General features: G+C 26.4%; 1 protein-coding gene across 5 annotated transcripts in view; it reads left to right on the top strand.

Moving 5' to 3' along the window:
- LOC100200525 (cohesin subunit SA-2) overlaps positions 1-14,161 on the top strand; it is a 104,429-nt gene that overhangs the window by 33,572 nt on the left and 56,696 nt on the right. For all 5 annotated transcript variants that reach the window (XM_065788485.1, XM_065788484.1, XM_065788486.1 and 2 more), the window contains exons 11-17: positions 1,737-1,802; positions 1,964-2,018; positions 2,570-2,668; positions 2,818-2,897; positions 8,576-8,724; positions 8,832-8,899; positions 9,353-9,412. In XM_065788485.1, the coding sequence (XP_065644557.1) occupies positions 1,737-1,802; positions 1,964-2,018; positions 2,570-2,668; positions 2,818-2,897; positions 8,576-8,724; positions 8,832-8,899; positions 9,353-9,412 (577 nt within the window). The remainder of the gene's footprint in view (positions 1-1,736; positions 1,803-1,963; positions 2,019-2,569; positions 2,669-2,817; positions 2,898-8,575; positions 8,725-8,831; positions 8,900-9,352; positions 9,413-14,161) is intronic.

Genomic DNA, 14,161 nt, shown 5'->3' with positions numbered 1-14,161 from the left:
TTGAAAGTTTCTTGAAAGTTCTAAAGGTTTCTGGAAAGTTCGTAAATATTCTGGAAAGTTCTAGGACCCTCTGGACAATTCTAGTAGTTTTCAAATATTCTAGAAGAATGCTTGGTATTTAATACTAATCAAGAACTTTCTTACTCTGCTTCTGCTCACAGAAGCAATATTTTTGTGGAACAAAATTTTGATAAAATTGGTTAGGAGAACTTAAAATCCAAAACAAAAATAAAGTTTGTTACATAATGTAATTAAATTGTTTATTGATTTATTTTTTATACCAGGAAATGTTTGTTATTCAATAATATTATTTAAAAAAGGAACCTTTTTCAGAATTCAGCGGGCCACTAGCATGAATAGCTTGATTAAAATACTTGACATTACTTAAAGCATATATATATATAGTGATCTCTTTCTTAGCTCAATTTTTCTAATTCATTATTTAAATTGTTGATTGTATTGTCAAGTGGTTCATTAACCAAACCTCTATCAATTTGTTGATTAGAATCATTTTGAATATCAGCAGCATTATTCAGAATACTGTAAGCTCATTCATTAACTTTAAAGTTTTTTTAAATGTTGTTTACCATCCCATTTGGTTTCCTTTATCCATGTATTTTATACTATTAATTAAAGCTAACTGAGATTTTTCTGTTTCTTTATTTTCTGTTCATTCGTTTTCAGACCAATAAATCATTGGAGGCTTTAAAAAAATTTTTAATGTATTATTTACAATAACATTTAAAATATTGTGTTACTTCTGAATGAGTCAGATTTTGTTAAGTTTCCAGAGAATAAGACTGAGATGTTTGAAAATAATTTTTCTTCAGTTCATCACATTCAGTTCTCTTGATTTTAATGAGCAGCCCTATTTCTGACATTTCTGATAAACAAGTTATTAATTTTTCATTTAACAAGTTATACATTTTAATTACTTTTGCTTCTGTGGCTAGATTTTTTTCAATTAAACTCTTCTTCAGCTTGCTGTCAAGACAACATATGTTACAGTTTTTTTTTTGAAACTCATACACTCTCAAAGTTATTTAAACTATGTTGATCTAAATCTTGTTTTTTTGCCTGCTGAAAAGCAGCAAGAAAACAAGATTTAGATCCGTTATTCCTATTTTAAAAATTACTTTTTAACTATCCTTCAATTAATCATCTTGCTATTATTTGTTTTTAGTTCACAATATTTTACCTTGAATCTAATAATTTGCTTTCTAATAGTGTATATGATCTTAGGTCCTCTCATTCAACAGCTGATTTGGTAATGGTAATATCCAAATCTGAATCTCTCATGTTGTATCTTCATAGATAATCTCTTACTACTAGTCTAGCCATATATTATATCTATTGCAAAATTAATACCCACTAAGGTTGCTTCTCTTTATCTTTCTTGTAACTTTATTTTCTTCCTTACTCCTATTATCTACGAATCTAAAAAATCTCTTTTTTTTATAAATTGGTTTCTCTTTTTAACATAGTTTAACAAATATTACCACAGGAGCTTCTCAAACAAAGTATCATCTTTTGTTCCAACTATTAAAAATTAATTTTTTTGCAGTCGAATATATTTTTTTTTATATATAAAAAAGATTATTTTAGGGAAAAAATGTTTAAATCTAAAACATTTTAAACAAGTATTGGATATTTTATCTATATTAAAATAGCTTCACTTGATAAAAAAACTTGTTTGCTTCATGTTTTTTGAATTATTTTGAACAATTTTTTTTTAGAGATATTCGTCCTGAAATTAGATTGCTTTGTTTTTCAGAAATGGGCATATGGATGATAAAATACAGGTACTGAAATTCTCCTATATTTAATTATTAGGTTAGTGAGTTGTCATAATGGTGTGTAATGATATGCTTCTATATATATTAATATGGGTGTTAAATAGCTTTTACTTTTTAAAAATTTTATTCTATATTTTATTTATATTTATTATTAAATTTTTTTTTAGTCATTACTTTCTCAAAGAAAACTTAAAGTACTTGGGATGGACACTTTATGATAAAGTAATCTTTACCTTTAATATCAGAAAGCAAACCCTAAATATTTTTGTGAAGTTTTTTACTAAATTTTAGAATATTAGGATCTTGTAATTGTTATATTAATGAAACTTTTCAGGTTCCTTGTGAAGTATGTTTGTTATTGACTTCAATTTGAAATTAGAATTAATATTTATTTTATATATATATATATATATATATATATATATATATATATATATATATATATATATATCCCATAAATATTTATTCTTATTTCAAATTGAAGTCAATAGCAAACATACTTCACAAGGAACCTGAAAAGTTTCACTATGTGTTTTGACAGGGAACATAATGATAGTACAAAATTTAACTAAAACCTTGATTTCTAAATTGAAAAATCAAGACTTGAAAGGTTTGATAAATAATTTGTTGAATTGGTAAAAATCAAATTACGTAGGCCAAAATGTCACAAATAGAAGTAACTGAGTAGGCCAAGTGACAAATTATGAAGATCACTTGTTTATGTAGTCACAGCATGTGTGTGTATAACATTATTTATATCTTTAATTTTATAGGTATCTGAAGTTCGTCTTGAAGTTTTAAAAGTTTTACATGAATTATATAAAAATGAACATTTAGTTGAGCAACTTGTCTTATTTACAGGAAGATTCAAGGTAAATAAAAAAGTCATTAATGTTATGTACTTCTTTTCTTTTTTTTTGCTTTTTTGTTATTGCTGCTTTTATATGTTTTTTTATTTATTTACTATTATCAATAGTTTTAGTTTTTATATACTAAACTATCTTAGTGAAAACTATTTTAGAGCCGTATAATTGATATGACACTTGACATGGATACTGATGTAGCAGTCGAAGCTATAAAAATTGTTTCTATACTTTACAAGTTAGACATTTTAAAAATATGCATATATATATATATATATATATATATATATATATATATATATATATATATATATATATATATATATATATATATATATATATGCATATATATATATATGCATATATATTAAACATATTTATAGTATATATATATATTAGGGATATGACTGTTTTTAAAAGATTACCCATTTGTTATTTTTTGTGGGGTTTTTGTGCAAGAATCAAAAGAATGTTAATTGCAAGTGTAAACTTTTTAAAAATGTCACGTCCCAAGTCACTCAGTGACATATATTGCCAAAAATATTTTTCTCCCAAAGTTTATTAAGTTGGGTCTCAAAAGATGCAAAATTTTGTAGAAAGTTTGTTAAAACTATTGATTTTTAATAAAAAAATTTTGAAGTTTGTTGTTAAAAAGCTAAAAGGCATTTTTAAAGATTTTTTTCAACATTATGTTCTTTGATATCCCTATAAAATTTCACTTCTTTTGAAACCCAAATTGATATATATTGGGAGAAAAATATTTTTAGTGCTTTATGGAACCCACCATATTGTCAGGTGTCATGAGGTCACCTTTTTTAGGAGTTGACACTTTTCTATGGTATTTTCTGTTTTAGCATATATTTTTTTCTCTTATTATAACACGGGGAATGAAAATTAACAACAAGATATTTTTATTCATATCCCTAATATATATAATATAAAAGCTCAAAAGAGTAATGATATGCTTTGTTTTATGTGTTATCAATATTTTAAGCATTATCAAGAAAAATTATTTTATCTACAACTATATATATATATATATACATACATACATACATACATACATAGATATATATATATATATATATATATATATATATATATATATATATATATATATATATATATATATATATATATATATATATATATATATATATATATATATATATATATATATATATATATATATATATATATATATAGGGTGCGAAAAAAGTTCCTGTACAAAAATATAAACAGCAAAAGTTCTAGTACAAGACGAGAAACAAATTACACTTTAATTTAAAACAAATTAATACTAAAAAATACTAAAAGAATACAAAGGAATACAAAAGAATACTAAAAACACACTATATATTGAAAGAAAGCACCATACAGATAATTTTTTAAAATTATACTTTTGTACGGGAACTTTTTCCGCACATTGTATATGTATATATATAAACACACACACTAGCTATAGCTCTCAGTTGCATCCATGCTCACTTAAACTGATTTACACAAGTTTTTTATAGTTTAAACAAAAATAAAAAATTAGTAAATTATTCTGATACATAAAATTCATTTTGAGAGGCTGAATAAAGGCAAATGTTCATAAGTGCAAACTGTTATAAGTGCAAAATGTTACAAAAACTGACATAAGTGTGAACTGGCACATGTTCGAATCAACATAAGTGTGCCAAAAGAATTTGTAAACACTGGCATAAATGTGAACTGGCATAAGTGCAAAGCAGTTGCAAAAATTGGTATAAGTGCGAATCAGCACAAGTGCAAACTGGTATAAGTACGCTCAAAGACTTTGCAAACATTGGCATAAGTGTGAACTGCCATAAGTATATTGGTATGAGTGCAAACTGGAATAAGTGTGCCGAATAAAATTCCAAATATTAACATAACATAAATGCAGTTTGCATTTTGGCTAATATTTGCAAATTCTTTCAGCGCACTTATGCCAGTTTGCACTTACATCAATGTTGACAAATTTATTTGGCGCACTTATGCCGCTTCGCACGTGTGCCAATTTTTAAAACTGCTTCACACTTATGACAGTTTGGACTTATACCAATGTTTTCACATTCTTTTGGCGCACTTATGCCAATTTGCATATATGCCAATAACTTTAGCCAGTTTTTGCAACTGCTTCGCACTTTTGCTATTTGCACTTATGAAATTCGCGCTTATATCAATGTTTGCAAATTCTTCTGGCACACATATAAATGTATTTTGGTGAAATTATAAAAAGTATTAATTTTGTATAATTATAAAAAGTATTAATTTAGTATAATATAAATTGTATAAATTTATATTTTTATAATATACAATTTTTCTCTAATATTTTTAAACAGCTTTGACCACATTTTAAATAACTGAAAATTTTGGTAAGTGATCTTTTTAAATAACTGACTTTTTAATTAAAAGAGGTTTTGAATAACTTAAACATCAAATGTTTTTTAAAAAGATATTTTTGAAGAAAAGTTTTTAGATTTTTAAACTTATTGTATTTAATTTATATATATATTAAGATGATATTATATTATTAATATAAAATAACATCTTATTATATAAAATAATAGTAACATAATTATATAAAATAAAATATTTTAGTATATTATATATTATTTAAAGTATAAAATATATATTGTATTTTTTAAAAGATGCTATATTGTTATGATGCAGTTATGATTTTGGTAATATATATATAATTATTGAACTATATATTATTATATTATATTAACAAAAAGCAATTATATCTTTATAAATATTAACAAAACACTGTATATTTTAACAAAAAAAACGACTATATAGTTATGAATATTCTATTTCACAGTTTTTTGTTAAATGGTACATATCTCATTAAGTATAACGATCATAGTTCATTTAGTTGTTTTAGCTTTATTTAGTTTTAGTTAAAAAGGAAATTGGTGAAGATCAAATCTAGCATTAGGCTCAACATGTTGCTTTAAATGATTATTCTGATGTAGAACGTGTTTGAAAATTTCGTTTGTCTAAAAGTAAATAGAGATATTGTCAACCCATTAACAATGATTTGTTACCAATTACATGCAACGCAATTTTTGCAGGAGCAAAACCCAATTTTGCAGGAGCAAAACCCAAAGGAGAAGCAACCCAATTTTTGCAGGAGCAAAAAATACTAATATCAATGAGGGTTTTATCAAAGTAACTGGGAGTTTTCAAAGAATAATTAGTATCATAAAAAATACATGCCTACATAAAAAGAGTTTAAATATAACATTATTTATTAATTTACACGAAATGCGTTTATTTTAAACAATCACTATAATTATTTTTTTTATTTATTTAAAACCTTCACATAAAATAAAGACTTTAGACAAGATCAACGATTATAAGTTATACATAATGTAACAATTTTTTTTATAACATTTCAATTGTTAAAACATCAAAACCGCTTTGGTCAAATTGTTAAGAAAAAATATTATAAACGTGGTCAGTTACAGCGTGCAATCGCATGCCATTCCTGTCCAAGCCTTATTTATATATATATATATATATATATATATATATATATATATATATATATATATATATATATATATATATATATATGTATATATATATATATATATATATATATATATATATATATATATATATATATATATACATACATACATATATATGTGTGTGTGTGTATATATATATATATATATATATATATATATATATATATATATATATATATATATATATATATATATATATATATATATATATATATATATATATATATATATATATATATATATATATATATATATATATATATATATATATATAGGGACGAACCCAGACCGGTTTTAGTACCGCTAGAGCGGTGGGCGCCCAAAAAAAAACGCCAAAAATTTTTTAAAAATTTTTATTTTGCCTTTTTATTAAAAATAGAAAAAAACAATTTCAGTTTTAAATGCTCTTAAAAGTTTTAAGTTAAAGTTTTAAAACCTCATTTATTCTTCAGTTCAATAAAATGAATTAAAAAGAAATTGCTTTTTTATGTAATGACGCAACTGTCCTTCGGTTACTAACTGAACATTAGTTTTAAAAAAATGAATGTTGTTACAAAACTTAATTTTAAAAACTTGTTACAAAATTTTATAACAATAGAATGTATAAAAAATTTGCTTTTTCGAATGATAGAACGATTTTAAAATATCCATTCAGAGTTAAGTTAACTTTTTTTTTTGGCAATTACGAGTAAACTGCTTTTGATAATAAATGAACAAAAGTAAATATTTCAGTCTTAATAACTATCGCGCAAATTTAATTTTTGAATAAATGAACTTTTGATCTTTAACTTGCTATTTTAGTTTATGCAATGAAAACGAAAAAGCAAGACGTAAATTTTTTCAGAAAGTTTTGTTTCTTTTCCATATTTTTAAAATAATACAAATAACATTAAAATAAATTGATGTAAGTTTTAAGATCTGTTTAAAATAACCTTCTACTGATGCATATAAAGAATGGAGTATACCTGTAGATAGAGTTGATAATGCAGCTTACCATCATGATCTTGCTTAAAAATACTTAACAGATATAGCAAAAATTATATAATAAATAAGTTATATAGTAAATGTAACTTATTTATAAAAGTAATTTTTTTAGTTATACTTAATAAGTAAAAAAATAGAATAAATTTTTAAAAATATGTCTTTTAAAACATAATAAGTTTTTAATCAAAAAAAAGTAACATTTTAAAAATTATGTTTACCATAATTATCTCTTCTTTAAATATCTTTAATTTAAAAAGTGCTTTAAAATTGCTTTAAAATTTATCACCTTTTACCTTTAGTAAAAGTTAAATGAACAGATTTGCTAATATTTATATCAAAATTTTAAAATTAAAATAATAGTGAATGTTTATTAAATGCTTATGTTTTTTATTCAAATAGTTATTTGAATACAAGACGTAAAACTACTTTGTTATTTTACATATGTTGTCCAATTTAATATATGTATTTATATAAGTAAATTTATTACGTAATGTAAATATTGATTAAAAATTGTTTAAAGTATTTAAATATTTAATTACTATTTATTTAAAACATTAATAACTACTAAAATTGAATTTACTAAAATAGAATTAATAAATGTTTGAAATACTTTGAACAACTTTCAATAATTGTTTACTAATAGCATGTTATTTGTGGTGTTTATTAGAGTCATTAGTAAAATAGTTTTCTTATCGTAACTAAAGTAACATTTGTCCACCGGTAAATTCACATATTTAAAAAATGTCTTTAAACCAACTCCTTATGTTAGGATAAAACTAAACAAAATAAACACAAATGATTAAAATGATGATTGAAAAAGTGATGACTAAAAATCTTTGTCGCTGCACCGGTTTTAACTAGGGGAGAAGAGGGGGTACTTAAAAACTACCCACTCACCCCCAACCGATGTTGCCAGAAAAAAAAGCGGTATCCCCAAATAAATTCTGGGTTTTTCACTGATATATATATATATATATATATATATATATATATATATATATATATATATATATATATATATATATCTTATACTGCTGATTTAGGTGAGCAGTGTGATATCATACTGAAATAGCCTCTTGCCGGGGGCTTCAGTACATACATCGACTGACAAATAACCTGAATCGCAAGGGAGTGCTGCTACATCGACTGAGGGTTTGGCATGGGGCAGCAATCTTTCTATTTATTATTCTTCGTTTTTTTCTTTTTCTAAAAAAGCCGTATTGATTTAGATAAGCAAAAAAAGTGAGCAAGTGCTCACATAAATATGCTATAGTAGATATATATATATATATATATATATATATATATATATATATATATATATATATATATATATATATATATTCACACACACTTATCCTCTAATGTGAGCTTAAAACTGCTTCAGATATGGAGTTCTTGATACAGAAGAATGCAGTCTAGTAGAACAACTTGTATTTTGTGACCAGCGTAAAATAGCTCATGCTGCTGGTGATTTTCTAGCGCTCCATATTGATCAGTTATCATCAGAAGCCACTCCAACAAAAATGAAAAAAGGTTTTGTTTGTATTTATATTATTAAGATTTTGAATTTAAAAAAGTGTTTAAAAAAAAAGTTAGTTGCTTTTCATTTGTAAACATATTTCTATAAATTTTTACTATAGGACAAAAAGAGGAGTATCTTAGTCAAATGAAAATCAGAGCTATTATAGATTTTTTTCTCAAGACTGAAGTAAGTTTAAATTTATTTAAATAACTGATTTTAAAGATTTAAAATAAAAGTTGCACCTAACTTTATGATATTGATGAAGGGCCACCTATAATTGAGCTTTTTTATCTTTCCTCCTTTTAAACAGATAAAATATAAAACGTTTTTTTCATTATTCTGCAAGGTACTAGTAATATATCTGAAATTTGATATTGTCTTTGTTTGACTACTGATGGCTTTATTACTATTATATCTTAAGAAAAAACTCTTAAATTAGTGGAAAATTCTTAAAATTTAGAGTTTAAAATTTTATAAAGTTTTAATGCAATTTAAGATATGTTATATTTACTAGTATATTTTGTGAGGCTTTTTGTATGTAAATAAAATCTTTAAGAAATGATGGGCACTGGAGCAATAAATATTTATTTTATTATTTGAAATTATTAAGTTGAAGTTAATTTGAATTATTTTTTATAGGTTCATGACCATTGTGCTTATATTGTTGATAGTTTGTGGGAACATGCAAATCTAGTTAAGGTATGTTGCTCTATAGTACACTGTTAAAATGCTTTTTAAGGAGAAAACTAGTATGATTTTTCTGAATTGAGAGTTTTTTCTAATGTTTGTATCTACAATGATAAAAAAAAACTTATACATGACTATGTGCAATGTTTGCAATTATCTACAAACTGTTATTTTATTCAGTTTGTACAAAACCAACATAGGTATAGTTAAACAAATTTGTGCTTTTAACATTTGTATAGCTTTTTGTCATGCTTTTTTAAAATTTATTATTAGAATATTAAAAACTCAAATAGCCATTCAATCATTGAAAGATTGTTAAAGTATAAAAAAATTTTATTGTTCAATATATGCTACTGTGATTCGCATAATATGTCATAAACTACATCTTTCTTCTTTTAAACAATAATTCAATCACAGTCAACTTCAAAGCTTACAAAATATTTAGGTATTCAAAAACTATTTTAGAAGTTATAATGAAAAATGTTAGTTTTCATCTTGTAAACTGATAGTTAAAAACTTGTAAAACCTTTAGTGAAATAATCATGACAACTTTTATGCAAATTTAACTTTTGTTGCACAAATTTAAACTTGTTCTTTGATTAAACTTTTTCATGTCTTGTTTTACTTACGTTACATGAAAATTGGAAGTGTAGTTTTGCTATTTACTTGAAATTTTCTTTTTAAAGAAAAGTGAAATATTTGACCTGTCGTGAATTTAATATTCTGTTTGTTGCATTCAACTGATTGAAGGCATATCAATTTTAATGCTTAATATATTTTTAATATAAACCAACAATATTTATACACAACTGGCTATTATCCGTAACTAAAATATGTTACTTAAGTATTCCCTTGATACCAAGATAATTGTCGTAAGAAAAACTAATTTAAGATACCGTCTAAAAAAGACGTCATCGCGTGACATACATTAATTTACAAATATTCCCCAATTTGTAGATGAAATATCTACAAGTTATCATCATATGATAATTTGTAGATATTGCTATATGTATAAGTTCTTTAGCTTTTGATTTTGCTTTTTGTTCCGGTCTTTGCTTCGTAGTTATTTGCTCTTGTGATGTGGTATTGATCCTTTTAGAGAAGTTTATGTTTTCTTAAGTCTTGTTAGAACCCTGGCAGCTAATTTCCAACAGATAGAGCATCTAAACCGGTCTTTCCACTATTTGATTATTTTTTGTTCTTAATTTAGTACCACAAATTATATTGTCTTCTCCTTGTATAAGTTTAGTAATTATTGCAATTTTCCACTCGTCTTAATTCTTTTCTCCCCTTTAAGTAAAAAAATCTCTCCCACTGACTTTTTGATTATATTCCTTGTGTTGATAATTTTCTCGTAATGATCTTAAGTACTCGGCTTTCCATCTTTTCCACACTAAGTTCTTGCATTTTGTTATATACTTCGCTGCTTGTATTATCGTATTGTTGTTAAACTCTTGATAATTGTCATCTTCTGTATTTTCGAAAGGGATAGTAATACCTTTACCATGTAGAATCATGCTTGGTGTTAAAACTGGAAAAAGTTGAATATTGTTTTTGATGTATCCTAATGGCCGGTTATTCAACGTATTCTCAATATCAATCAAAACCCCTCAATGTTGTTGGAAAGTTAGGCAAAGTCTTCCAGTTGCTTTGTGTAACAATCGTTTCACCAAACCCACCATTCTTTCAAAGAAGCCTCCCCACCATGGACTTCTTGCTAAGTTGAACTGCCATTTTATATTCATTTCACCTAGGTATTCGTTTTTTTGTGAAACCCTCTGTAATTGACGGATCCACTTCGTAGTGCTGACAAATATTTTAGCATTGCCACTTATTGCAAGAGTAGGTGTCCCTCTTCTTGCAATCATTTCTTTTATGCTTTTGTTGAAAATCTTCATTTTCCATTGTTTTTAGCAGATCCAAATAAATTGCTCTTGAAGTTGCACAATTATAAAGCACAATGTAAGATTGTTTGTAACACTCTTTGTTGACTTAATGCTTGATTGGACCAGCAAAGTCCAAACCAAAAGTTTCAAAGGGATAACTACTTTTAGTTCGATACATTGGCAAATCTGCTGTTGATGGAGCTAGCAGTGGTTTGCACCTGAATCTTTTACACCAATTACATTCGTATATTATTATTTTGACTTGGCTATAAAGGGTATCTATCCAATAGTGCTTTTGTCATTGTTAAGCCAACCATTCCATGATGTGTTCGTGCATGTGCTCTTTAAATCACCCAGTTAGTAAATGGATGCTTGCAAGGTAAAACTAATGGGTATTCGCCTTGTACACAATCCACATAGACTAGTAGGCCATCGTGATTTTTGTGTAATCGTAATCTTTCTGAAGTTTCTTTATACTTTTCGGAATTTTTGAATTTGTGTTGAACATTTTTGATCAGCTTCTGCTTGGCTTTGTTTCGTTTCTTTAGCTGATAGCAAACCACAACATTTCTTTTTACTGCTGATATTGTTAAAAAATCTGAAGACCCATGCCATTATTCTTATAATCTTTGGTAGTTGATACTTGTTCATAAGCTCATTCAAGTAGTAAACTTTCTCGACTGTAGCAAAATGTATATTAGTCAGATTAACTTCTTTCGTTACTTTTTCCGTTTGGTTCCGGACTAAGTTGGGTGGCCATTCATTCTTTTTGGTCGGCCATGTTGGACCGTTAAACCAGATTTGAGGAAGTTTTCGGTTTTTTACTCTTCTACTTCCAATATCTGCTGGATTCTGATTGGTTGGGCAGTGGTACCAAATAATCCAACTTCATTTATTGATTTCTTTGACTTGATTTGATATGAACTGCTTCCACTTGCGATTGTCATTCAGTATCCAATGTAATGCCACTGAACTATCAAGCCAACCATATATCTCAATAATTGGGTGTCCTTCAAGTGCCAATTTAACATTAGTAAGGGCGTTAGCTACCATGTGTCCAATAATTAATTCAAGTCTTGGAATAGATAAACTCGTTTGGAAATGTGTGATTTAACAGTAAGTATTCCTTCAGTAACTTTGTTACCTTGATGTACTACTATATTGCACTGCAGCAGCCATCTTTACTTGCATCACCAAATCCATGGATTTCAATCTTTTTTATCATATGATCCAAAATAGTAATACTTCTTAGTATTGGTGTTAGATCTGGTAAGGTATTTTTCCATAGCAGCCAGTTCTCTGCTAACTCTGGTGAAATTGATTTGTCCTAAGAGTATTGTAAATCACATATTTGTCGATAAATTAGTTTTGTTGTTAGCGTTATTGGGGAAATTACACCAAGTGGATAGAAGACTTTAGCCAAATTTCCTAATATTCCTCTTTTGGTTAAACAATTTTTTTCGCAAGTAGGTCTGCAATCCACAGTTAAAGTGTCATCACTTTTGTCCATTAACAAACCAAGAATTTTTGAATAACGTTGATGGTGTTCATTGGGGGTTACTTCATTATAGTTTTCTCCTAAATCATTTGTTTCCAATACAGGAAAATTTGAATCCCATTTGTGAAGGTCGAATCCTGCCTTTTCAAATTTTTAACATATTCCATATCAATCCCTCCAGTAATTATGCCATCAACGTATATGCTCTTGCTGATTAATCGAGTTTCGTTCTTTTAATGGGAGTAATGATTTTCATATGTCAATAAATGATGTTTGATTATTTCCCCAAGTATAAAGGGACTAGATGTACATCCAAAGGGGATTCGAGTGAATCGCAGAGTTATAACTTTACTTTTTAAGTCAGATATCCAGTAGAAACAAGAGTGGTATCCATCGAGACACCACTCTTGAAACAATGTATTATAAATACATTTGTGTCAGCCTATTAGATGATGAAGGGGTGTGAGGCTGGTCAAAAAAAAAATGAACCACTTATTTACCAGTTTTTAATAGTTAAGCAAAACTGGAGAACTTTGACTATGATGACTATGATGGAAATCTTGTCAGAAGCACTAACTGTAGAAGTGCTTAATTGAGAAATAACTTTAGCATTGGAAGCCAGAGTGATTTGGATGTTAAGTGTTAGGTTAATCTGTTTAACTGAAAGACTTTTATGCCAGAAGGAATAAAAGCTTCCAAGATACGCATTTATGCATACATAACATATATTTGCTATTTATTTAGATGCTGGCATACAATGTCCTTTCATTGTTATATAAACTTTGGTATTTATATGGTGTACTATTTGCCAAAAGAGAAGATGGTCATATGGATGTGTGGTGAGACTCTAACAAGACAAGAAAAAGAGGCATGATCTTAGATTTGAAAAAATATTGTATCAAACAATGTTTGTTAAAAAGTATTTAAGTGATTTAGGTATCAGCATGTAGAGAGTTAGCAGCTTTAGCAAAAAATGGTAGTGGTAGATGTAAGAAAACTTGAAGAGAGTGCCTTACATATTGTAAGGATAGAAAATGCTTTAGATTGTTTTGATCAAAGAAACAACATAAAAGAGGAAAGCTAAAGCCTGATGATGGTGATGGTGATGATGATGATGATCATCATCATCATCATCATCATAATGATGTTTATATATGCATATATATACAAAATATAACAATATTTTTGAATTAAAAAAAAAGTAATATTAAAAAAAATACACTTAAGAATGTATAAATGTTCATGCAGCCCTGGTTCTGGTCAAATTTCAACCCCAGTCGCTTACTAACACATGCTCAATATTACATTGCACAACCACTGTTTGTTTTATTAAGAATTCAATAAAAGCTTGTAGCCTTTTAATCATGTTAATTGACA

This window comes from Hydra vulgaris, chromosome 01 (assembly GCF_038396675.1).
Source record: "Hydra vulgaris chromosome 01, alternate assembly HydraT2T_AEP".
Taxonomy (NCBI): Eukaryota; Metazoa; Cnidaria; class Hydrozoa; order Anthoathecata; family Hydridae; genus Hydra; species Hydra vulgaris.
Note: the sequence above shows the minus strand (reverse complement) of the source record. Positions and strands in the feature narration are given on the sequence as shown.